This window comes from Diorhabda carinulata, chromosome 2 (assembly GCF_026250575.1).
Source record: "Diorhabda carinulata isolate Delta chromosome 2, icDioCari1.1, whole genome shotgun sequence".
Taxonomy (NCBI): domain Eukaryota; kingdom Metazoa; phylum Arthropoda; class Insecta; order Coleoptera; family Chrysomelidae; genus Diorhabda; species Diorhabda carinulata.
Window position 1 is genome coordinate 31,418,343 of NC_079461.1, and position 27,999 is coordinate 31,446,341.

The 27,999-nt window shown below is 31.0% G+C and overlaps 3 protein-coding genes across 7 annotated transcripts in view; 1 reads left to right on the plus strand and 2 right to left on the minus strand.

Moving 5' to 3' along the window:
* LOC130890780 (protein angel homolog 2) overlaps positions 1–3,657 on the plus strand; it is a 6,978-nt gene extending 3,321 nt beyond the window's left edge. For 2 of the 4 annotated variants that reach the window (XM_057795095.1, XM_057795097.1), the window contains 4 exons: positions 1,048–1,354; positions 1,708–1,886; positions 2,258–2,522; positions 3,312–3,657. In XM_057795095.1, coding sequence (XP_057651078.1) covers positions 1,048–1,354; positions 1,708–1,886; positions 2,258–2,522; positions 3,312–3,315 — 755 coding nt within the window. In that variant the 3' untranslated portion in view covers positions 3,316–3,657. Of the gene's footprint in view, positions 1–1,047; positions 1,355–1,707; positions 1,887–2,257; positions 2,523–3,306 lie in introns of all 4 variants that reach the window. The other 2 variants (XM_057795093.1, XM_057795096.1) reach the window with 1 other exon arrangement.
* Positions 3,632–27,915, minus strand: LOC130890778 (YLP motif-containing protein 1-like). 2 transcript variants are annotated; one of them, XM_057795089.1, is made up of 13 exons: positions 27,756–27,915; positions 27,653–27,701; positions 14,146–14,199; positions 13,858–14,091; positions 11,568–13,794; positions 10,817–10,988; positions 9,831–10,027; positions 9,440–9,732; positions 9,041–9,322; positions 8,464–8,688; positions 7,482–7,533; positions 4,380–4,492; positions 3,632–3,867 (listed from the first exon to the last, which is right to left on the minus strand). In XM_057795089.1, exons 4-13 carry the CDS (start codon positions 14,080–14,082, stop codon positions 3,703–3,705), a joined length of 3,951 nt encoding a protein of 1,316 aa, XP_057651072.1. In that variant the 5' UTR covers positions 14,083–14,091; positions 14,146–14,199; positions 27,653–27,701; positions 27,756–27,915; the 3' UTR covers positions 3,632–3,702. The 2 variants fall into 2 exon arrangements, with proteins under 2 accessions (XP_057651072.1, XP_057651073.1); XM_057795090.1 differs by lacking the exon at positions 7,482–7,533.
* LOC130904271 (DET1 homolog) lies at positions 21,537–23,198 on the minus strand. The gene has a single exon (XM_057816936.1). The coding sequence runs from the start codon at positions 23,196–23,198 to the stop codon at positions 21,537–21,539; it is 1,662 nt and encodes a 553-aa protein (XP_057672919.1).
* Positions 27,916–27,999: the final 84 nt, after the last annotated feature.

The window sequence follows — 27,999 nt, forward strand, 5'->3', positions numbered from 1 at the left end:
ATCTTTGGTCCGAAACAGATAGCCAACGAGCAAGCTGCAAAATAGATACAGCTTTATTGAAATGCTTTAGAGCTTTACTTGATAGTGTCAAAGAAGTGGTACTCTTAAGCGTCACATGTGGTGGACAGAACCGAAAAAAATATATTGAGACTTGTTTTAGTCATCCAGTTAGTAATAGAGATTATTATTTATAAATTTTTAGAAAAAGATCATTAGAAAACAGAGGTTAATTTGCCACTGAAAGTACAACAATAATACTCCTGTATTCTGTAATAATTATGAGAATACCAAGATCCAAGAGGCAAAAATAAAACTTCTGGTGCCTAGATTGCCTAGAAGAACTTGATAAATATATGGTAAGAAATACACTTCGGAATGAAGGGGGAGAAAAACTGGAATGGTTGAAAATCAAACAATTAAGATATGAAAAAAAGAAAAAATGTTAATAACGTTCCAATAAAACTAATGAAAAATAGAAAATGTTGGAGGCAAAGATAGGCACAGAAATATTACAAAAAAAACCAAGTTGAAGAGATTTTAAATTGAACCCTTATCTATATTAGCCAAGAATAAAAAATGATTCGATTACCTTTGCCATAACGAGGTAATTCCGGTCAAATACCATTGGTACTTTAACATAACAAGTGACAATTCCTTAACAGACAGGTGTCCAGAATCATCAGACAATGAGTATACAGACAAAGACATATGAAGTTGTAACTATAGTTACAAATCTACTATTTGTATTTTAGAAACTGCACTTTCCATAAAAAATATAAACTCTTAAGTTGAAATTAATTTCTAGTTTAGTCTTTTCAATTTGAAATATATATTTTAAAAACTGCATTTTCTATAAAAAAACATTTTAAACTAATCTGACTTGAAATAATTGATTTATATGTTAGAAGCAAATATGTATTAAAATTCTATTTAATAAAAACTAATATGTGTGTACTTGCGACACTTTCTCCTATATACGGACGATTTTAAATATTTTTTTAATTCCTCATTCAAGTCCTTAGATATAGATATTCTCAATTTTTTTAGGTTTCACTGGGATATTCAAGAAAAAAACTGGTGATCGAACTGATGGTTGTGCTCTTTATTACAAAACAGACAAACTCCAAATGGTCGAACATAAACTTGTCAATTTTTTTCAACCAACAGTATCTTTATTAGATAGACATAATGTAGGGATAGTTGCTAAATTTGTACCTAAACTTCATCCTACCAGAGAATTTGTAGTCGCTACCACTCATCTTCTTTATAATCCTAGAAGAGATGATGTTAGACTCGCACAAATGCAACTGCTTTTGACTGACATAGAAAAGATGAGCTATAAAGATGATAATGGGTAAGTTAAAAATTTACTAATTTTTCAGATTCTTCTTATTATAATGTATTAGTAAAAACTCACCCCAACTTTATAAATAGGTAAAAGCAATTACAGTTTTAATTTTCTCCAAGCTATGTTAGTTGTGATTTTGACTGATTTCCGAAGGAAAAAATAAATACTTTACTAGATATATGTTGGATTAAATCAAACTTTTCTCTTTCTATACAATGTCAACATTTCACCCAACTTTTTTTCTTTCATATCAATGTATCCTACTTTCCCCTTTACAAAATTACTAGCACCAAGGGATGAAACCGATGCATTAATACTTGGAATTTTAGGATTTTGTGATATTTCATTTTTCTTTCTAGGAAACCAAGTTATCTACCTATGATTGTAACTGGTGATTTAAATTCTGACCCCTACTCTAATCTCTATGAATATGTAACGAAGGGAGAAATCAAATATGAAAATTTAGCCCCAGCCTTATTGTATAACCATGCAGAAACAAATAAACAATTACTTGTAACTTCGAGTCTAGGAATAACAGGTAATACCTTATTTTGGAATCCTGTATTTAAATGTTGTATTTTTGTTATTGAAATATCTAATTTTCCAAAAGAATTCAATAAAAATAATGCAACCTATCAATTATTGATATTATTGTTGTGCTCAAGATGGAGGAGAGCAAAAATCGTCTGAGGCGAAGGGGAAAAACCAAAATCATGTTCGATTTATTACAATCTTTGCAACTGTACATCTGTGTCACCATTTGTATACAGTCTATGTTATTGATTCAGCATTATATTTATGTCGCTTTGTTTGCAAAATGTACATTTAAAATTATTTTGTTTTATTTATTATATTAATTTGTATTCTAACAATTACATTACATTTGCGTTAACATAATTGATATTTCAGATAACAGTCAATATTTAGAAGTTATCGAAAAGAGAACTAGCAATGAAAATGTAGTCATTGATGTAGATCAAATAGAGGAGTGTCCACAGAAATCGGATTTTAAAGAATTAAAAGAACCTAAATTACAAAAAAGCAAAGATTATAAAATGAGAACTCTGTCTCACAATTTTAAATTTAAATCTGTTTATGAACATGGATCAGAAGAAAACAATGGGGTGACAACATTTCAAGATAAATGGGTAACAGTGGATTACATATTTTATAGGTAAGAAAATAGAAGTGTCAATTTTTTATATTTTAATTTTTTATTTTATTTTAATATTTAGCCAAGCAGTGTCATGTATAATAAGAAAATTTCCTCCTACAAATGGAGTAGAAGGTGTCTAATATGTCAACAATAAACCTGTTTTGAACGACCGTTAAAATCTGTACTCATATGACATTCTATCCTGTGTGTTCATAGTTCAAATGAGTTCTAGCGTACTGTGTTTTTTGATGTGCTGGGGTTAATAGTCTCAAATGAAACTCTTTAGTCATTTGATTATTTCTTATGACAAGTGACACATAGAATCTTAGTGAAGCAAAGTAAACGTAACTAATCTTTGTCTTCGCTTTTGAAGTCGCAAAAATTTGTTCGGATTTGTATCGTTCACACACCTACACTCCGACTTAAAACTGAAAATCGACAATTGAGCATCATGGTATCTTTGGGTCATTTGTACTTGTAAGAAGCATTCTCCATTCAACAATAGTCCAGAGTAAAATTAAGAATTAGGTGAAGATTGGAGTTCATTTTCAAGTTTTAATCAAGTTCCTAAAGACTCGCATAAAATGATTTCAAAATAAATCGGTACTTGCATTTTTCACAAAAGTAAATAGATTTTAGTTACAAATATTGGCAGTAACAAAATTTAGTCAGTAAATATTTTTTAGCATAAATTATGTCTTAATTTTGCAGGGCAATGTATGTAACTATAAAATATCTATGCCCTACATACCTTCCATCAATATGTTCATGTACATGACCACTTAGAGTTATATTTTTTTAGCGAAGATAAATTTGAGAATAGAACAGGGAGCAAATTACAACTTCTTTCAAGATACAGGCTGCCAACGCGTGAAGAATTCAATGGGATCAGAATACCAAATTATGTTATGGGGTCCGATCACCTATCTTTAATAGCAAAATTTAAACTGGAATTCTGACAGCGAATTAAAAAGTTGTTACGATAACTTATCTTACCCATAAATATGTTATTTGTCGACATTTTCCTTCAATATTATTGTTGTATTTTAATTGTTCAGAATTGTTTTATAAATGGGTGATATAAAGTCTAATTCAACTACATTTTGATTTGTAATTACAAAAAAAAATTCCTAAATAAACGTTTATTATTTAACGTCTAATAATTCATATCATATAAAAAAATTAAATTAAACAAAAATCAATATTTGTATCTTGAAACATTTTCAATATATTTTGTTTGGGTGAGAGCTTTCCTACTTGCTTCTGGATCCATAATTCGCTCCCAGTCAGTATGTCCCACTACAAATCCAATTGCTTTCATCTTTTCCACGTTCCTCTGTTCCTCCAGATCAGCCCACCGGACCTAGAATAAATGATCATCATAGTATTCTCAAAGTTTACTTTTATGAATAAACGTGGTAATATTAAAATACTCTAACAGGGCTATATATATTATTCTTATTTTATTTCCCTGCAACTTGGTCTTTGCCTATATGATTAAGCAGTTATCGAATATTCTGGACTATTGCTATATGTTCTGAATAATTTTCTTGGATTTACTATAAAAACAAAGTACGGTAGGAAGAAGAAAAAATAAACAAATGAATTTAGAAAAACAAAATTTCAAGTTGAAAAGTATAAACTATGATTTCTGTAAAATCGTGAAGTTTTGTTATTAAATTTTTTACAATCTCAAATGTGTTGTGATACTATAAAATGAATAATTCTCATTAATAAAGATCATTATGGTAACATGATGTTTGATTCTGTTATTTTATATGGGATAAATTGTTTGTAAAGGTATTCAGAGAAATTATTCAGCAAGTACTTATTTTGTTTCTGTCACTCTAATTGTCGATAGGTAATTTAACCTACCCTTTTCTTCCCCGGTTTTGTTGATTTCGGGGGTTCCCATTCGGATTCCATTTGGAGGTATTCTTCCATGGTTCCCGACCTTCGAAGCGGCTTGTTGAGTCCATCGAGCTTGGCTGCAACAGAATAAAATAATGAATAACAATTTCTCTGATTATCATGCATTGAAAATGTCGAATTGCTTAAGAAAATTGTTTTATATCATATTTTATTAATTCTTATAAAAATTGGATAAATCTATAGTAGTATATTAATTCTATTTCTTATTTGTTTATCGTTGGTCTTGGTTGCTTCCGTCTTTTTTTTCATTGTTTGCACGTTCCAGTATTTTGTTTTTCAGTCCTGTATTTATAGCTCTTATAGGCTTTCCTCTATTTAATTACCCCAGCTTTCTTCTTCTATTTAGTTACCCCAGTTCTTTTCTTCTATTTAATTACCCTAGCTCATTTCCTCTACTTAGTTACCCCCGCTCTTTTCCTCTATTCAGTTACCCCAGCTCTTTTCCTCTATTTAGTTACCCCATCTCTTTTCCTGTATTTAGACACCTCGGCTCTTTTCCTCTACCTTTTCTTTGACATCGTTATTATTTTGTTTATTGTTATTTTTCATTCAGATATTTATTATAAATTAAGTAAATGGAGCAGTGTGCTAACTAATGGTGAGAAAAAAGTTGTTTCACATTTTGAAGTTCAAGTTCATAAACTGCCTTGTTTGAATGCTTCAATCAATGTTGTTCCAAAGTATTAAAACAACATTTTACTAGAAGATTAACAAGACAAAACAGTTTAAACGATGACAGTATAAATTTTATTGAAATTATCGAGTCTAATAACTAGAAAAACGATTGAAAACCTAAAAAGGTGCACAAATACACAAGGAATTCTACGAACCCTTCAAATAATAGCAACAAGGCATTGAAAAAAATTTCACAAAACATAGAACTGAAATAGTAAAATCGTACTTAATTACAATTTACCAGTGTGTTTTAAATAGAACCTTGCGAGATAGTATGATAAACCCCCACTATTCTGATGGATTCTCAACCACTTTCAAACAGCCAGTACATTGTTAACCTAGTGAAAACCTTTCTAAAGCTTTGAGTCCCAGGTCTTCGATTCCAAGCTGATTTAGGACATAAAAAATTCAATGACAAAAGCAAGAACAATAAGGTCTTCTATTTCGAGTTCCATGTCACTATGAAATGAAGAGAAAGGTGGAGGTCAATACACTGACCATAAAAAGAGCACAAAATCCTTTTGTTGTCATGATATCACAAACCAATACAAAAAATGCTTTAGATGAAAAACTTGAACGAGCCGAGGACGTGTCATTGAAACCATCCCACATACTAGAGAGCGATTTATATATATATTTATTTATAAATTGATGTAAAAAATAATCCGGGTATGTGGTAAAATAAGAGCTGAACATCTGAGACAGGGGTGGGCAAATTCTATAAGTATCACTTTAAAGCAATTTGATAGTTAGTAGTAGTTAGAAATTATTGCTGATTCGATTAAAATCGCTTATAAGATAATAAAAAAATTGCATGCAGGAGTTTTCAACGGGACCTGGTGGCAACTCGAGGAGTATATATTCTCAAATACCTAACAATTCTAGGCATTCAATTTTATTCGTCATAATTTTGTGAAGGAATATCAAGGAAGAAGCCATACATCTAGGCGCTAGATAGTTAAAGAGTTCTAATAGTGTGTTTTGAGGTTTTTCTGGATAAATATTGTCAAAACCACATATATTTAACACACTTTCTATGAATATTATTTATTTTTAGGATATGAGTTTGGTAGCTATAGTTTTGGAAGAACGAATGTATTAAAAAGTAAAGATACGGTTCTAACTTCGGTTAACTACCTAGAGGTTCTCAGTACGAAACCCAGATTTCTAAATGCTCCACCAAGGATAATATTAATATGCTCAACAAACTTTAATTTACTATCAAATGTAACACCAAGATCTTTAAACGTTGCAGATCTTTTAAGCACATTATTAAAAAGGCGATAATCAAAATGAATAGGGTTAAGTTCTCTGGTGAAAGATAAGGTATTACACTTTAAAATGTTGAGAAGAAATGCATTTTTAACGCACCAATCACAATCTATATCAGATTGAAATAAGTGGCAGTGTTCGATATGGAATAATGCAGCTTCAAATCATCTACATAAAGGAAAACACTAGAATTTGATTTCAAAACAATATCATTTATAAATATTAAAAATAATTAATTAAAAATATTATCATTTATCATGGCGTCCTATTGAAATTCACACTGGTATATTGGTTTTAAGATGGTTGATGATTTTACATCCATTTTCTTATGTTCCGCAAAATATTAATCAATGCTGTATAATTTTTTTAATCATAATAATCGATTATCAATTGAAGCAGATATTAGTTACATTGTGATATAAAAATCTATATAAGAAACTGTTCAAGAGTTTACACCATGTATCAGTGCAAAACATCCTTTATAAATTTCAAATATATCAGGTACAATCAACAATAAAATCCAATGTACTTCGCATTATTTGTTGAAGTTGTTTACCCTATAAAAATGTTAAAACTTGGTTACAAGAATTACCTAAACTTTTAATAGTTAAAACAGTGTTCAGAGAACCTATAAAATCACAACCAAATGTTAGGAGAACGAAGAACCGTATGTATATTATTTGCAATTGCTATTGCCGTATTAATATATAACATTTAAAATGGTAAAAAATTATAATTTCTTAATCCATCATTATATAATATTAACAAAGCAACTAAAGGTCATAAATATCCATTATAGTAACCCAAAAATACTAAAAATAAATGTCATTGATTGATTTAAATCGTGAACAATAAGTAAAAAACTGTTCAAGTTGTCAAGGTGGACAAGGACAGATGAAATTGTAATTTTCCAAATTCAAAATACGTAACCAAACAAGAAATAATGAATATTCCTCTGGAAAAAAAATGCTGCACTGAATTAATTCGTATAACAGTTCATAAAATTAGCTCAAGGTTAGATAAAACTCGATACATATAAATTTACGCCCCGAAATAACCAGATTTCCCAAATATCTAACATTCAAATATTAAACTTACCGAGATTATTATAAGAACAGTCGAAATTGTCCCATTTGCTTCTTACTTGGTCCTAGAGGATACTCAATTTTTAATGCAACAGTTGTGTAATAAGTTTTTTAAATAAAAAAATTCAATAACAATATTATAAAATATTCACCAGCACTGTGAAACAAATATCATTAGAATTCCATAAAACAATTATTGAAATAGAAGTGGGTAACAGATCAGCAGATCAAACGAAGGAAATATAAATCACTCCCAAATATGTTTACTACATATCTGCAAGCGAACAAATTATTTCAAACTTTTTCATTATCCCATCAAACATTTTAGGATATACCAAACTACGTGACATCAAAAGGTATCATGGTGGGGTTGAATATAAAACAAATTGATTCTTCAAATTGGTTGCCCCAAAGAACAGTAACCTATGGCTATGTGATCGTACCTGATGCTCAATATCTTACAAAATCTTTTTGAAACAGAAAAATGAAACAATCAAGCAAATCCCTTGTGAGTGTTACATGTTTTAATTTATAAATAACTATGCATTCTGCTGATATTGACATCACAGATATTCAAGACGAGTTTATTTACATATCTGTCAAAATCAAGTCTTTCTGTCAATTTTATGCTAATACAATGAAAAGAAAACAAAACGAATCAAAACTATTTACAAATTTCTAGAAGTCGTGAAGTTAACCGGATAATGAATTAAGTTTATAAGTTGATGGGACAAAGGGCCTACCCTACCGATACACAAACTTTGACATCAAATTAATAAAAGGAAAATTGCTTTCCTTAAACGTAAATCCCCCTCGTATTAATGGTTAAATATTGTTTTCAAACATTTAATCTTTAAATTGAAGTTTTCGCTGATTGATCGACTGATCTACCCCAATTTTTGTTGTTAACAGGCGGTAACCATACCAATACTAGAAAACGAGACCTACAAAACCAAAAAAGAAAAATTATTTTTCGGTTATTTCCATAACCTTACCTCTGGATCTTTAGTTTCCTCCAGACTAGAATGTTTTTCTTCTTCTAATTCCATTTCGACTTCGGTAATCGAGCTCTGCAATAATCCAGTAGCATCTATTGTAGGATGATGAGAGGGCGTCGGTTCCCAAGCCGATATTATTTCCTCTATTTCTTTTTCACTTCTATTATGGATGTTCCTCTTGGTACATTGAACCGGATCCAAATCCATCTGACAGACGTAAACCTAAAACATATGTGTAAGTTGACAGTTTAATATTATAACCAATAAATTTATAACTAATAGATAAAAATTAATGGGATATTTCTGTAGTTCTAAAAAATTCTGCCAACACCTTAATTAATATTAAATGTACAATGATTGATATAAGACACAAGTAGAGAAACATTTTTTTCAATTAATATTTCTAGTGGTTAAAAAATGAATTATTAGGCGACATAATACATAACGGGAAATATTTAAAATTTCTTGTGATCATAGTAGTTCAAAGGAACCGATATGAAAAAAGCTAAAAAAGAAATAATTCTCTCGAGTATTTCACATTAATTAACAGAAAATATTGTAAAAATTGACTAACCTGAAAACCGTTTTGTTTAGCAAAGCTCCACATTTTTCCGAAATGTTTCACTTTATCATTAACATTATCAACAACAATAAATGTAAAATATCCATCTGTAATAGTTTTTTTGAACGATTTCATAAAAGACTGTCTGTATGATTCCTCCATGTCAGCTTCATATTCATATACCATCTCTTTCACAATTTGAGTTTTCCCGTCTTCCACAACTTGTTTTTCATGTTCGACCATGAAATAATCATCTAATGATAAAATACGAGGTGCAGAACCACCGTTTTCGACCTAACAAATCAAATAAATGAAAATATCATTCTTAAGAAACAATTTTTAAATAGTAGGACTACGTTGAGTAATGATAAGTGTAATATGAATAAAATTAATTCCAAAATAATAATTTACCTCTTTATCTTTGATTTGTTTAGCTAAGAATGTTTTACCACTTCCGGGTGGTCCTCTCAATATTATAACTATACGTGGAGGTCGATTATAACGACCTGGGGCATTAATAATATCTTCTATCATAGTTATTTCTTGTCTAGCCGAAGGATTCGGTGGATTACTCAATTCAGGACTCCGACTTCTTCTACTATCCATTTCGTCATTAAGTCTACCTTGTTCATTTTGTTCGAAATCCATTTCCGAATCAGATATTTCTTCTACATTTTTAATATGTAATGTATCATGAATACCGTCTACAAAAATTGAATATAAGTATAAAAATTTATTGGAAAGAGACGTACTGTATTATTGCCTGTCAACTAAATATTGTTAATTAGAAAAATCAATTTACCAAATTTGTCTACAGGGTATTTTCGACGATTTTCAAAATCGTCTCTAGCCCTATCTCTCGATCTGTATCTCTTCCTATCATTAGAGGTTCTATTATCCCGTTCAAAGGATCTATCACGTCTATTCTTTCTTCCTCTATATCTGTCTCTATCTTCGTAACGATCATAAGGAATTTCTTCTCTAATAGAAGCTGGGTACCTTAAATTGAATATATTAATATATTTTTGGATAAATTAGACGGTATCTGCCCGGTTTATACGGTTGGCGTTTTCGAGGTCGCAAAATCCAGATGTCCGAAATTAGTACTCCCAGTTTTACCAATAATTGGATTTGCTTTTTGAACTGGATTTATGAATTACAAGAATCTCTTTCCACAGTTTTTGAAAAATTAAAGCTTGGGTTTCTGCAGTCAAAATTAAAAATTGAAGTAACAAATTAAATTACTAACTGAAAGACGCTGAAATGGTACTTATATTTCTATTGGTTTACCAGTAATTTATAATTATCCTTAATATACTGCATAAATCAACAAATTACCACCAAGAGTTTAGTTTAATGTTAATTTTGGCTGCATAAACCAAGTTTAAGATAACCTAAGCAAAAGGAAACCTAACCTAAGTTAATAAAAACACGGATTCATTCATCTCTCTGCTTAATATGCGTTAAGAGACAATTCCCAAACGTTGAATAAATACAAGCGCCAACAACAATTATTATTAGCATTTCTTCACTCATTCGCCCTCTAGATAAAACCTTTCGTTTAATTCATAAATCAGGTCCGACAAGTCGAATCGGAAGTGTACCAATCCAATAAATTGATAAAATAGGAAATACTACTACATCTAGGACATGGATAAATGGATTCTACGACCTCGAAAAACGCTAAACTAACATGTTTCTATCATGATCATAAACCAGGCAGATACAAATGTATTTTATAGTAAGTAGTGTAAAAATAAAATTATAATGTTATTAAATTATATATACCTGTCTTCGATGGGTGGTGGTCTCTCATATCTCAAAACGGACGGATCAAATTCCCTAATAAATTTTACTGTTTCAGCCAACCACTTAGGTCTCTCCGAATGTGGCACAGAATTGACAGGTTTATGATTGTAATCATACATATGAACTGGTACGATAGTTACCGAATGATCAACTAAAAAATACAACATGATTTTGTAAAAACATTTCATAATCTACAGAGTGCTGCATTTTTGAAATGGCTGTGGATAAGCTGGAAGTGTCAAAGTTATTTACCCCACCTCAAAGCAGTTCATTCTTCATGGAACAGTGGTGAAAACAACACCGGGGGTTTGCTGTGAAAGCGTCTTACCAAACCAATAGCAATCATCGAGTGCCTAGTGCAAATTCAATCAAGTTGTGGGTGAAAATGAAATTAAGAAGCAAGGTGATAACATACCTGAAGAAAGTAAAAGGTGCAACTAGATCAGAACAAACACATTCCGGGGAAATATTTCAACATAGAAGCGGCACTATGATATTTTGAGCGTATTATAAGAATGGGAAAAGACAAAAGAATTGATACAAGGTAGCAAGAGTCAGGAGGAAGTCAAGAGTTACATAACTCAAATAGTGGAATTAAACCAGCAACAGAAAAAAAAACTTCAATTGAATTGATAAACCAATAAAAGAAAAGCTTTAAAACGAGCTCTCGGTTTTAACTTGCAAGAGTTGAAAGTCGTGAAAAAAATTTTAATACGATAGAAATACTTACGATCCGCTTTTGAGCAATGTTCATAGTCAATAACAGTTGTTGGTTCAAAAATGACATCATCATCAACCATGGATGTATCGTTACAGATCTGAGGAGGTTCGGGTGTCATATCCATGAGGGAAGGAATCTTAGATTGCGGTTGACGTTGTGGAGGTTTTGGTGTTATATCTAATAAAGAAGGGATTTTAGCTTGCGGTGGTAACGATTTGAACCTATTTTGTTGGTTATGCTGATAGTTACTGTTATACGGTTCATTATCGTCATCTTTGAACATCTCATTGTATTTATCGTAATCTTCTTCTTCATTATATTCATCATAATCTTCGTAATCTTTATTATCATTGAATTTACCAGATCGACCGTATTTGTTATTAAATCTTTCTCTATCTGTGAAATTGTTATTTTGTTTGTTATTAAAGACGTCATTATTTCCGAATCTCTCATTGTGAAATTTATCATTTCTTCCTTGAAAACCATCGTTAAAATGATTATTGCGATTTAATCTATCGATACCCTTATCGAAACTGCTATTCCTAGCCCCAAATGATGGAATATTTCCAGTACCGGAACCAAAATTATCTGATACGTTTCGTCCACTGGCGGCAAAATTACCTTGAACGTTATTACCATCGAAATTTTCTTGTTCGTTTCGGCCACCAAAACCAATTTTATCTTGAATATTTCGCCCGCCGAAATTATTCTGCACGTTCCGTGCACCGAAACCGAAACGATCTTGTACATGGCGTGAACCTGAACCAAAGTTGTCTTGTGCAGTTGAAGGAGCGCCTCCATAAATATCGTGTACATTCTGGACACCACGATTAAAAGTATCTTGTGAAATTCTGGGACCAGAACTTCTCATATCGGGAGGCGGTTCACTAAATTTATCGTTCCTTTGTGGATAATAATCATCTTTATTGGTAATTTCTTGACCTGAATAATCAGTATTCTGTCCTTCATACATAGGGGGAGGTGCGTGATAACTTGGAGGATACTGTTGAAAATTGGGAGGTGGGACGCCGTAATTCTGTCCGTAATTAGAAATATTTGAAACGCTCTCTGTAGTAATACAATTGCTATGAGTGACGGGAGGTGCGTTCTGAGATACTATCGATAGCATACTTAGAAGTTTTTGATCACCTAAAATGGAGTTTATTCCCTTAGATATGGCCTCAAAATCTGGACCTTTAGGTTGTGTGCTAGCTTCTTCCTCAGTTTTCTCTGATCTATCGGGTAAATCTTCTTTAGCATCATCTTTGACAAGATCTAATCCAGGAATTCCTTCCGCAGAAGAAGTGGAAGTTAAGAAGCCCTCCCCTTCTTTTTCTGGTATATTATCAATATCCTGATAGGGTGATTTGTTTTTGAACGATAAAGGCTCGTTGTTTTGGTTTGGAGGAAGTTTGTTGTATAAATCATTTGCTTGGTGTTGTGTGGATTTATCTCCAAGATATGTACCCAAAAGAGATGGTTTCGCCGTTGAAGACAATTGAGAAGTGTTGCTTGATGCTTGTTGAAGAGTGTCGGATTTCTGAGATGCTACGGTTGTAGTTGTTTGACCACACAAAGCAAGTCTTTTACGTCTCATCTGTTCGCGCCTCTCTAACAATGAATTTCTCCACGACTCCCACTTTTTTTCATATTCTTTATACTGTGTTTTGTCAGGATGATTGGCATTTTGTTCTCTCCATTTGTTAAATTGTGCTTCCCAAGCAGCGAATTCTTTATCGAATTTTTTCTCGGCTTCTGATAATTCTTCAACGTTGGGTTTTGCCGGCGTTGAAGACTGAATAGGAGGAACGTTTTGAGTGGCCGTAGCCTGAGGAGGAGCCTGGCTTGTTGAAGTTGAAGGAGGCGGTTGAGAATAATTCGGCCATTGAGCAGGCGGTGGTTTTTGCACCATCATTCTTTTAGCAGAATCAGTATAATCATTGTCTTGAGTATATGGTCTTTTTTGTGCAGTACTTTGCCAACTAGTTTGTGTTGGTTGTACTTGATATAATGGTTGCACTGGTGTCTGAGAAATCATAGCGGGGGTTGCGGTTGCATACCCTGGAGGTATTGCAGTAAAGCCTGCGAGCTGTGTAGGAGGTTCTTCTGGAGGCAGAGGAGGTTTATTGTCAATAGGAAGGGGAGGGGCCGTTGCTGCAGATATAGTTGGCAAAGGAGGGTGAACTTGGACGGCTGTTGGCAACGTTCCCTGCATTGCATTTAAAGATTTTTGATACTAAAAAAATTAAGTAAAATTCAATTCATTATATTCGTTAATAATAATATAAAGGTTTTTCACCTCCGCTCCATACTGTTGATGCCATTGTTGATACTGTTGTTGCCATTGAGCCCATTGTTGCCAATTTTGTTGCTGAGCTTGAGCCCATTGATCTTGGCTGTAACCCATGGGAGCTAGAACTGTGGGTGTTGAATTAATACCTGTTGGTAGTAATGAAGAAGGTACCGTCGCCGCTACCGCAGTAGGTATGGGAGCTGCAGCTGCCGACCAAGTTGGCCACGACATATTCTATATCTAGAATTTTTAAGTTGTATAGTAAATTCACAATTACATTAAGAAATATCTTACCTGTGTATTTTAAAGGGTAAAATGAATCTACTTCTGAAAGTATCTGTTTCTAAACTGAAAGACAATTTGTTTTCGTTACCAAAATTAAATGATCTTACAACTTCTATTGAAATAATTTTTATTAGAAAAATTTAATTACATATAAATGTGTATCAAAATTTATACAGTATAAACTTTTAGTTTAAAATAAAATATGGGCGTGGAGGAAAAAGGATATCGAATCATGTTCACTAGTTACATGTAATTAGAAATTGTTGATTTTTATACATGGTGTTCGTCAGATAGGTGAACAATGAAATGGAGAGTAGGTGGTGTAACCTCCTACCCATTGAGGCATTAAAAAAATCCTTTCGTCACTTTCATACCTTCAAACCCCTACAACTTTTTACTTTTTCTAAAATCTTAGAGAATGGTACGTCCTAAAGAAATTGATATTTCTGATAGATTATTGCTAGAAGCAAATCTAAAAAAAATACAGCTTAAAGCTTAAAATTGGAGAGAAAGATACAATGCTACCTGAATAGTATGTTCGAAGATCTGTCGAACACACTGACATTGATATTGGATATTTTTATAATTCAACATGTTCTAATTCAATCAATTTGATCATAAAATAGGCAAATAATGTTGTCCTTCTTGCACATTTCGCCTTTTAGTAAAGAAAGGTATTGAAGTAAAAAGCAGCAGTTAATTTTTCTGCTACGATAGGATTTTAGGAGAATATTGGTGAATATAAACCATCACTCAATAAATCGTGTGACTAACTAAGAAAAAAATCGATTTTATTAATCAATAAAATCTCCTTCAAGAGCAATACATTCATTCCAGCGCTTCTCTAACTTCTCGATGCCATGCTGGTAGAAGGATATGTCTTTTGCTCAAAAATAGGCGGCTGGAGTTTCAGCAATTTCTTCTTCATTTGAGCTGAATTGGGGGTCAGATTTGGACTATAGGGTGGATGAGGACGCAATTCGAAGTATAATTCGTTCAATTTAACCATACGAGTCCGTTTTTCCTTGATTTATGCATTCAAACAACATACAACTCAATGTAGTATTCGCTATTGATTATCTCTCCCTTTTGGAAACAGTCGATTAACAATATTCCATGCATATCCCAAAATACTTAAGCCATAACCTTCCGAGCTGACTGTTGTGCCTTTGGACGCTTTGAACGTGGTTCGCCGGCTGCAATTCACTCAGATGATGATCTTTTTCATTCCGGAATGAAGATGTGGATCCATGTTTCATCCATTGTCACAGATCGACACGAAAAAATCTGATTTATTCCGTGTTAACATGGTCAAACACTGCTTTGAATCGCGTTGTTGTTTTTTATCGACGGTGAATATACAAACGCGGCAAGCACTTTGGACGATCGGAACGTTCACAATCATCGGTGTCTGTACTACGACGTTTAAATTCAGCAAACCAATAACAAATGATTCTTTTTGATGGAGCAGAGTCAGGATAATACTTTTGAAGCCATTGCTGAGCTTGTACAGTATTTTTTCTATCGAGTTATGATAAATAACCTCACGAAATTGTTTTGAAAATAACAAAACTTGAATGGATGTCACTTTTATCCGACTAATCGAAATGTCATAACATTTGACACATAGTCTTCTGAAAGTTGGTACTTGGTATTGGTAAACGTCATATGGATTTGACAATGACAATGCCATCTGTGAGTCAGTCACACGACTTGTGGGGTGATGTTATATGTTCAATAGAAAAATTGGGAAAACAATATTTTAAAGCTATGTTTGTTAAAAAAAACTAAATACTAACTAAGTTTATAAAACAATATATGAAAAATTGTCAATTTAATAATACTGAACTAAATACTTTGGCCTTTTGCATATAATCAAGATAAAAAACATATTTTTGATATATATATATATATATCTTGTACACGTGTGTAATTGTCAAGAAAAATCGTTTCTATTGGTTATTGTTATTGTTAAGCAGATGGTAAGAAGTTAATTACTCTAATGACCAATTGGTTTTCAGAGTATATTATAAGTATTGTAGTATTTTCCTGTAAAAAAGTATTTGCAGTTTGTGTTCTATTCCACGAAGAAAATGGATAAGTTATGCATTATTAAAGAAAAAAAAAATAAAAACGATGATCTGTAATATAATATTTAAAATGTAATACTTCTAGTATAAAAAACTTTTATAATAACAAATATACTTTCAACATACAAATGATGCATTATAACAAGAATATCGAATTCATACTAATTTTTAAGCCTTCATCAAGAGTTTATTTCCCTTTTTAAAGACTTTAAACTCTAAAATGTAAATCCAATAATGATCATTTATTCACCAGGTAATAGATAAAAAGTATTCGGCAATTTATATGAATAGTTATAAAAGTAAAAATTTTATATCCAAATTGAAAAATATCAATTTGAATTAACTTAAACTACAGAGCGCGAAGATCAAGAATTAAATAAGTACTATTCAACCAGTAATTTGAAAAACAAAAACATGGAAACACTTGAATTTTTATTTGGATGTATTGGGGTAACCCTTAGTTGCAGCCCTACCCAACTTTTTTCGAAACGCTAAGTCATCTTATTATAAGAATCGAAAAATTAATTACACCATATTCTTTGTACCTTTCACTTATATAGTTAATTGTAAGATTTTATACTTGTTTCCTTTTTTTATTTTTAGAAAACAAATCGAATGTTGATAGGTTACGTAATCGGTTTTAAACAAGATAAAGCAAAGAAAAAATAATATTCCCACTACCCAGGCTCGCCTCTTTTTTAATAAAAACTCATTCCAAATTAAAAATAGCCTACAGACATTAGGTTTTATCATTACTTGGAATCCTGCCAATAACATCGTCGATTACAACACTAAAAAGTAATATTTTATATTAAAAAATTTATCTCAATAGCCTCATAAGAAAAAGGGAAAACGTGATATGGTGAGACTACATTTTTCAGGAGCTGTGTTTAAAAAAAGTTGGTAAGATTAGAGATAATGGATCGATTAAAAAATTTCTGTTTGTATTAATATCAATTTAAATTTTTTTTTAAAGTTGAATAGTAATTATTTGATTCCAAAATTTCACGCAACTCTGTATATTGGAATGAAATATAATAATATATAATAAAGACCTTTCAAAATATATATTCTAATAAAGACCTTTCAAAATATATATTTCAATAAAGACCTTTCAAAATATATATTTCAACAAAGCCCTATCAAAATATATATTCTAATAAAGACCTTTCAAAATATATATTTCAATAAAGTCTCATCAAAATATATATTTTGATAAAGACCTATAAAAATGAATATATATTCCAATAAAGTCCTATCAAAATATATATTTTGATAAAAACCAAAATAGGTTGAAACAGATAAAGGAATTGTTTATCTATTTAATACATATCTAAATATATATTTCAACAAACCCCTATCAAAATATATATTCTAATAAAGACCTTTCAAAATATATATATTAATGAACACCTTTCAAAATACATATTTTAATAAATTCCTATCAAAATTTATATTTTGATAAAGACCTATAAATTAAAATATATATTTCAATAAAATCCCATCAAAATATATATTCCAATAAAGTCCTATGAAAATATATATTTTCATAAAGACCTATAAAATTGAATATATATTCCAATAAAGTCCTATCAAAATATATATTTTGATAAAGACCAAAATAGGTTGAAACAGATAAAGGAATTGTTTATCTATTTAATACATATCTAAATATATATTTCAACAAACCCCTATCAAAATATATATTCTAATAAAGACCTTTCAAAATATATATTTCAATAAAGACCTATCAAAATATATATATTAATGAACACCTTTCAAAATACATATTTTAATAAATTCCTATCAAAATTTATATTTTGATAAAGACCTATAAATTAAAATATATATTTCAATAAAATCCCATCAAAATATATATTCCAATAAAGTCCTATGAAAATATATATTTTCATAAAGACCTATAAAATTGAATATATATTCCAATAAAGTCCTATCAAAATATATATTTTGATAAAGACCAAAATAGGTTGAAACAGATAAAGGAATTGTTTATCTATTTAATACATATCTAAATATATATTTCAACAAACCCCTATCAAAATATATATTCTAATAAAGACCTTTCAAAATATATATTTCAATAAAGACCTATCAAAATATATATATTAATGAACACCTTTCAAAATACATATTTTAATAAATTCCTATCAAAATTTATATTTTGATAAAGACCTATAAATTAAAATATATATTTCAATAAAATCCCATCAAAATATATATTCCAATAAAGTCCTATGAAAATATATATTTTCATAAAGACCTATAAAATTGAATATATATTTCAATAAAGTCCTATCAAAATATACATTTTGATAAAGACCTATAAAGTAAAATATATATTTCAATAAAGACCTATAAAAATATATATTTTGATAAAGACCAAAATAGGTCGAAACGTCAATTGTTTATCTCTTTAATACATATCTAAAATCAAGACAAATTACCAAGAAAACATATACAGAGGACTAAGAAGTAAATAAGAAACAAGTGATTTTTTATCACAAGTTTTCAGTTTTTATAAATACAATATAAAATATGTACAAAACGTTAACATACTCGTATATACATCCAGATTGTCATTAGTAATAAAATTTCGATTTCGTTCTACAATTGTGACGCGTAAGGCCAAATAATCTTAAAGGGCATTTTACACGGTCATTTCAGCTTTCATTTCCGTCTCCAGTGTCAGTTTTCCGTGTTTTTTTTTTATATGGTCCGTTCATTTGTCAGCGTTCGGGTCCGTCTTATACCCCAAGAAAGGGTTTGATTTGTACAATTCGATGAATTCACAAATAAGATAACAACTTGAATGGAAACTAACGAAAGGGCTGATGAATGTGTTTAGACGCAGGATTCTACTAAACTAAAATGAAACCTCCTAAGTTCTCCCTTTCCTTTTTAATTTTCTTAACAGTATCTACTTAGGTCAAACTGGCAGTTCGACTAAGATAGAAATCAAAACTGAGGGAAACTATCGGGATGGTCAGATCTATTGTTCCGTTTCGTTTTAATTTAGTAGAATCCTGCTTCTAAGCACGTACATCAAGTTTTTATTCAAGGTGTCAGTGTTAAGGACAGTTAAAAGCCAAAAAATATCGATCAACGTTTAAAAAAGACTTAGTAAATTCACAGACTAGGAAAAAAGTCTAGAAGCCGATAAATAAAATGACTGAAACGAACAACTGTGTAAAAAGAAACACTGAAATGACCATGTAAAAGGCATTCAAATAAAATAAGTTCGAGGGTGGCGAACGGTAACGAAAGGTTCGATTTATTGTTGCAATTCATGTCTTCATGTCGAAAAGTCTATTTTTAACATAAAACGGTATTTACAAAGTTTTGTTGGACCTTAATTACGATTTATAAAAATATAAATATAAAAAATTCTTATTCTAAGAGTCAAGTATCAATTTCCAGGAAAAAATTACTGGAAACCGTTGAAACACTTCGGTCACGTGCTAAAGACCGCAAATACAGTTTACTGAAATCTCAATTTAGGAAAGGAGTGGAGCCACAACGAGCACTCGGGCTAAAAACTTGCAGCAACAATCAATTTAATGAGACTTTAGCTACGGTGATCATATTGTTAGTTTCAGCCATGTGTCTGATGTCACATGTCCAAATTTTATATAAATATGAGACGATAGATAAGTTTCAATATCTATCTATAAAAATTTGCAATTTGTTAATGTTGATAAAAATCTTGCTCGCATTAAAAGTTCAAACGAATATTTTAATATTTTCAAACATAATCCAAGTGAATTAACATTCGATATGTCTCTGTAAAAACAAAGTTACACTCGATACAATGGACTTCATTCGAGAAACGTGTTTCCAAGATAGCAAAAACCTTTTTGTTAATCAATAAGGTCATATCCATAAGGTTTGGAGATTAAAAAGGTGTAAACTCTATCTGCTGGTTTAGAATCATAAAATCATAATAAAAACACGCTAATTTGGCGAGATTTAGTACTCTCGGCTTTTTGAAATGGATCTATTAATAACACGAAAAGGCAGGTCCTTTTGATAATAAAAACGTATCGCATTTCGTAGAAAAATATCTTTTACACGAGTTTCGTCAATTGAAATAACTCAATTTAAGTAAACCTAACAGTTCAAACGCTTTCTGAAGCCGTCTCGGACTATAGCAATATGACACACACAATACAGATAAAGAGGAAAACAGCTTCAACTTCAAAAATGAGAACATTACGTTAAGTTGTAGGTAAAACGCTTAGACACAACAAGGAGATTAACATATGAGCTAGAAATAACAAGACTAATGTTACAAATAAAATAAAATTTCAATATTCACAACGAGTATCAAAATTATAGATCATAGTAATAGTTAATAATTAGTATTTAGTCCAAAACAGAGTAGAAGGCACTTTTCAGTAAATATGCCCACAAATTATTGGCAAGTGATTGTGCATTTTTTTGTATTGTAAAATATTGAGCCCTCAACTAATTCTCAACGTGGAGTAGGTCGTGCTCCGCGGTTCCTAAATGGATAGCCGGGCAACGACATTTCTAAAATTTTAGAGAAATCCCTGCATTGAGCCCTTCTGTTTAGTCCGAGTAAATATCTTTTGTAGTTTGAAGATTCGCTCAAATTGAGTCGCACCACACGTACTCCAGAAGGGAAGGGCATATCGAAAATGCGACTCTATAATGACATAATAAACTGTTGAGGAGGTGGATAAGTTCAGTTCTTTGGAAACTGATTTCAACGCAAAACAGGAGGAGATAAGGCGGCAATATGTAAATCCCATTTTAAGGAATTTTCCACAACAAGCCCTAAGAATTTTACAGATTCAACGACGTCAATGTTCCGATGATGAAGTGCTGTAAGATCAGGGTTGCTCCAAGAGAAACTAGTGTCGTTTTCAAATAGACATATTTCATTTTTATAAACAGAAGAAAAAAAATAGGGCCTAGTACTGAGCCTTGGGGCACTCCACATTCTATTGGCTTGCACGATGACATCGTTGTATCACTTCTGTTGGTAAGGTATAAGTTAAATCATACGAGAGGTGGAGAGAGGTAAAAAAACAGAACATAGTCTTGGAAGAAGAAGTGAAAGATGTAGATATCCATAAAATGATATGTATTAATCAATTATGAGAACAGTGACAACCTAAAAATAGCCCCCCTCCCCAAAATGAAACCTATCAACCGATCATTTATTGGTAAAAGCGAAATAAGTAAGGACCTCGATAAATTGGAATCGAGATTTTTTTCATATTCTATAAGAGTCGTTTCTCCTATCCGTAAACACATTTTATAATTCTATAGAAAATTCAACAGATATTGACTTTCTCCATCTTCATCGACCGAAGTACAATCATGTCGTATATGAAAATTAACAATATATTCAGCATTTGCTCGTTGAACCGATATAGCGAAAGGATCGGTAGGATGAAAAGTGAAAGCTACCAATTTTCTCACACTAGGAGTCGTAGATCGTAAAACACCGGCGCATATTTTGAACCGCAAAAATCCGGAATCTCTAGAATAAAACCTGATGGGGTGTTCGCCGCAAGCTTTAGGGCGTTCCATTACAGACACCCATTTTTCGTCGTAACTGAATAAGGATAAATCTAAATAAGGGGAACAACTATAAGATTGAGCGCTTATCGGTAATTGAGCTAAAAGTCTTTTAATAGCTTCAGTTTTTCCGCCAAATTTGGCGTTTATTATCGTTTGTTTGAAACGTTTTTGAAGTAATCTAGCGAACAAATTATTCGAAGGACTACAAGTAAATGGAGTTTCGTTATAAATATTAGCATTTCGAAACAAATCGCCGAAGTTTTCGAACAGATTTAAAAGTTCTTTAGACGAATTTTCGTATACCGCTAAAATGTTGCTGGATTTTATATCGTAAACAGCTAAAAACTGCGGTTGACTATTGACGTCTGTTGATTTTAAGGTGACCACATCTTCGCTCGCGTATTTTATGAACAGCGTATTTTCATTTAGAAGCTGCATCTTCCACATCTTCAACGAAACGAAATTTCCGAAATAATGATAGAATTTTCTCAACTCGGTCGGGTTATTATTTTTAGCACTTAAAGCAGCCGCACGTTTATACAAAAAAGTAAGTAATCTATGTTTTAGAGAATTGATACAAGTCTCTCTGAATGCCCTTTCGTAAGGAAACACTGAATTGTATATATAGGAATCGTCTTCGTAGCAAAATCTTCCTATTTTCTTAATATCCACAAACATCCCGTCTAATATCTGGAAAATGTGTATCAGCTGATGCTGCACCGACAGAACTGCCAAAGTGTCTTTATAAAGGTACAAACCTTGATTGTGCGACAAAAATATTTTGTCCACTTTAAATTTTCTTGTATCGCAAAGTTTACCTAACTGTAAATCGACCAAATAAAGGGTGTAATCTTCTAAAGGTGATTGTAAATTAGGCGTTACCGATTCGTTGCTGGTATAAATTTCATAAAAGTGCGGTCTTATTTCTTCGGGTATAAAAGAAGCCGATCCAATAATAACGTATCTACCGTCCTCGGTAAATAAACTGCACTCTCTATTAAGTTGCTCCGAACCTTTCGATACGACTACGCGATTTTTCAAAGTGAAAAATTTTTCGAACATTTTGCTTTTAACTTCGTATCGAAGACGTTCGTCTTCTTTTTCCTCGCAATTTTTAAGTAAGTCGGCGGCGGCGGCTGGTCCGCGATAAAAATAAATTTCTAAGCAAGTCTGATCGGCGGAGAACGCTATGAAATATTTGCCGTCCGGACTAAATTTTCTCAAAAAACATGGCGGTTTTTCAATGTTGATGACGGTGAAATTAGGAAAAACGTTTTGATAAAATTGTCTCGCTGTATGAAAGTGCGTCCCCGGATATTTGTACGCGTATATTTGTCTGCGATCTAAACGGAGTACAATATTTTGCGGAGATATTTTTTTCTGCTTGGGAAAAAGATCCATTACGACATCCTCTTGCTACGTTGTTTAATTAAGTTTAAAATTTATCTGGAATAAAATAGTTTCAATGTACTTTTCCGATAACGTACACCATCATATTAAATAAATTAAATATTTTCAATGAATCACATATCACAATCATATCCACTCATTTATACAGGGTGTTTCTATATTCGACCGACAACGCTCTACCACAGAAAGATCTCAATAAACGATTCATTTTTATATAGGAATACGAACCGTTACGGGGCCTAGTTACTGAGATATGGGATATTCAACATTTTAAATCAAAAATTTCCCATAAATCAAGAACGCCTTTAAATTTTTTTTCTCAAATTTGGTGACCAATATGCTCCTTAATAAAGTGATATTTTGACATAAACAAACTTTGGAAAAATTGTTCTAGTTGTCACTTTCATCCCCCTATTTTATACGCCACTGTAGCAAATTATTCCTTCTATGGAGCTAAAATGAACGGGGGATAAGAGTGACAACTAACCCTGACAGCGCGCCACTGGTTAAAGTTTCTTTATATCAAAATATTACTTTATTAAGGAGCATATTGGTCACCAAATTTGAGAAAAAAAATTTAAAGGCGTTCTTGATTTATGGAAAATTCTTGGTTTCGATTTAAAATTTTGAACACCCTATATCTCAGCAACTAGGCACCGTAAGGGTTCGTATTCCTATATAAAAATGAATCATTTATTGAGATTTCTCTGTGGTAGAGCGTTGTCGGTCGAATATACAAACACCCTGTATCATAGTAAATATAAGCTTCTACGGAACGCGATTATTAAATTTAAGGTTTCATAATTCAAATAATGAAATTAAAGTATGGCTTTAAGTATAACATTACATTATATTATTATAGTAGAGGGCTGATATTGTCGTGAGAGAGTAATAAAACTCAATTTTTAATGTAAAGCTAAGTACGGTTAGGTTACGTAACCTAAGTTCACAATAGGTCATTTTGGGTTGACGCCATTTTCTGCGCGGGGCGAACACATATTAACCACATACTCAACAACCTGAAAAGAGAGATTTGAAATATAGATTTATGTATAAATACCGGTTTTTGTGCAGTCGTGGGTTGCTCTAAAAAGGATAACAGGAGCCAAGTCCGTTTTTTTTTATGATTCCCAAAAGCTCACAAAAATGAGAAGAAATTATAGCATTAGTAAAGAACGATGTAAATGTTGGATACGAGAGTTGGAGAGGGAAGAAATGTTAAGCGATTTCTTTTTAAATAATGCAGATTTATAAAAATAATATAATATTTTTCCCATTTATTTACCCTCGTGGGGTGAATTTATAAACACTGTCTCTCACGTTCTTAATTTATTTAAACACTTTACACTACACTTAACTAATTCACATAATTAATTTAAATCCTTCGGTAACTTTTCTATTTAATTCTGTTCACTATGACTATTTATTATAAAATAAACTAACTGCGTTAAACAAACTCGTTTATATATCCAAACGAAGTCTCAAAAATTCTAGAAAATAAAGAAACAATATAAATAAATAGATAGACCTTCCTAAAAATGATGTCAAAAGAAACAATGTAAACAAATTGCTTGCACATCTTAGTAGTCAATTATAACTGGTCATGTTGGGGGACGAGTTTTTAACAAGATTTTTTTTATAAAATTGATTGCTTTGGTACTTTGAAAAGTGTTTTAAGACTGCAGAGAATATTTGAAAATATTAAAAAACTAATATTTTCAATAATTTTCTTTTTCTATTTTTTCGGTGCATTCAAGATCATTAGTTTGAATACCACAATTTCCACCTTCTTTTGGTCAATAAGAAATCCAAAAACTATGAATTTCCCGATTTGTCCCCGAAAATTGTACCTGAAACCTTTTTATGTCGTATTTTCGGAAAGTACATACAAAAACAAATTGAAAAAAAAATAATTGAATATCATAATTTGAACAATTTTTACAAATTATTAAAAATTTGTAAAGTTACAAAAATTTAACAATTTGTTACTTGTTTATATAAGAAATAAAACAATAAATAATATAAAATTAATTTTTTCCATTACGGTGTTCAGTTTTTAAAAATATTCTAAGAAAATTGATAATGTTCTTCAATATATGCGTTTTTAAACTAAAATTATAAATAGAAGAACTACATATATGGAATGGTAGCCATTTATATACCATCCATAAGAAGCTTCCGTTTTTACAACAGCATCTTTACAAATATAACAACAGGAAATTTCGCCATACTTGGACGAATTTGAAACTAAAAGTTTCGTTTGAATATAAAGATATATCTGCCGAAATAAGTACGATTTCAAATAAAATTTTATATTGTAATAATAATTTATCTAAAAATGAAAAGTGAATCGGTACAATCAAGAAAGTACATGGTTTAGTAGCCTTCTATCCCTCATAAATAGAACTGTTGCCCATTGTAACCCAAAAATCAAGCTTCTGAAGACATAAGATCCAGTATCCATTGCTGCCACACTCATAGATGAAGGACAAACAAGTTTATCATTTCATTTCAACTACAACCCATCCTGAACTAAATCAGGTACCCTAGCTAGTTGAAACTAGGATTTTTCTAAGTTATTTCTCTCTCAAAAATTAGTGTTATTACAATCAAGGATGTCATATGTTGTGGTAATCCACTATCCCTTACTCATATAAATGGGTTTTGTCGTTATCCAAAGAACAACTTTTTGAAAATATCTGTCTATAAATTAGCATGGAAACTGAACTATCTGCAATTGGGGAAAAGTTGTTGATATTCATACTGATCACAAAGCTTACTACCTCTACACCAACATTCATACACTGTCTGACCAAAGATCACTGAAGATGGTAAAACGCGCGTCAACAGTGACTTTATTTGAGACTCAAATTGACAGTTATGATTTGACATATTTCTATGTAACGTCTGTGTTGATGCTTATCTTTTATCAAATTAAATACCAATAATACTTATAGGCAGTAAATATAAGAAAGAAAATAATTTTTTATAGACAACACACTTCAAGTTATGATTTAGCAATAAAAAATATATATAAACATAATTGTTAAGGAACTCTTTTATTTATAAAATAATAAGCAGATAAAACAGGGAGCTCTTCATAAAGAACTCCTCCATAAAATGTTTTCTGTCGTTTTTCCACCAGATGATGTAACTGATGAGGCGTAGAGGTTATAAACAAAAAGAGCAAACCTACTAAAGTAGGTTATATATAAAATAAAAGCTATGACAATTTTTTCTTTAATTTTTTTGCACCCTGTTTTAATTTTTTTTTTTTTTGTTATTACCACATTAAAACCAATGCAAAAACATTTCTAATCTCGTTTTCTACACAAATTTATATAGAATATCCAAATAATTATCATAAAGCTGAAAGATACTTCCCCAAAATCAACTCAACAATGCTAATGGATTCTCAATATTATTTTCTAAAATAGTTCAATAATCCAAATAGCACACAAAACAAAAATATAAAATAATATTCTTCAAAAACACCACATACACCATACACATAAACCATTGTCCCTTAAGGTAGTTCTGACAATAGTTTACACCACTATCATTTAACTTGATTCAGTTGCAATGATTATAATTTCAATAGAGGAAACTTGTCTGTACTTAATTTAAGATATAAAATTATGTGTAAAGAAGTTTTTGTACTATAATATTTGTTATAAGTTCATATACATACATACAAAATCAATATCTAATGTTGAGTATAAAACATTTAAAAATAATAATACTATAACAATTCACATAGTCTATTTCTCCTTTACATATAGAAAAAACATTTTTATACAAAATTCATATAAATAAATTTTAGAGCCACCATCTATTAACACTATCTTTAGTAAAAGGCGAATGACTATATTGTTACCAATAAGAGATAAAACAGTAGAATATTGTGGTATAAAACCAAAATCCAAGCTTTAAATTAAATTACCTACAATATTTCAACTCAATATAACTTTTCACTAGGTTTTATCAATATAGTAATTGTACATAATCAATCCTGATCCTGATAAATAAATTGGATCTATGGGGTCATTTGAAACTTCTCATAAGTCTACTGAATAGAGGACTTGCAATTAAGTTTACATTTTAAGTATTAGTAAAAATGTTGTTATTTATATGTATATGTATCTGTTTGTTAGCTTCTGGGGAACATTATAAATATTTTCAAATACATTGAAGAAAGTACAGATTCAGCATTTGATATGTATCATGTATAGACCCAAGTATCAACAAATTTGTACATATTCAAATTTATATTTATCATAAAATATATAATTATCTATTTTTTCAATTATAAATGTCAATTAAAAATTAAAGTCGGGATCATCAATGGTTATGTATATTATATTATTCTAAGCAAAAATGTCTATTTACGGTAACAATTCAATTATTTCATGATAGATATATAAATTTAATACGAAGATACATACCTTTATAATTGCTGCAACTATCACTAATATTTGTAATATTTAAGATGCCCTAAAATAAACATAATCAGTTAGTTATGAAAAAAAAAATTTTAATATTACAAACCTAATCAATCACCCATATTGGCAAACGCTTTTGCTACAAATATTAACATCATTATAAATTATCATTCAATATAACGCCAATTATTTTATGATGCTTTTGATGAAAATCAATTCACTCTATACCACAGAACGTTTAAAATACAGGTGCCTCCATGGAACATACCTTTGGTATGTTCTGCTGGTACCCCGAAAACAGGAGTGACAGAAAACACTGTGCGCTATTTAAAAAGCAGTGATGTCTTAAT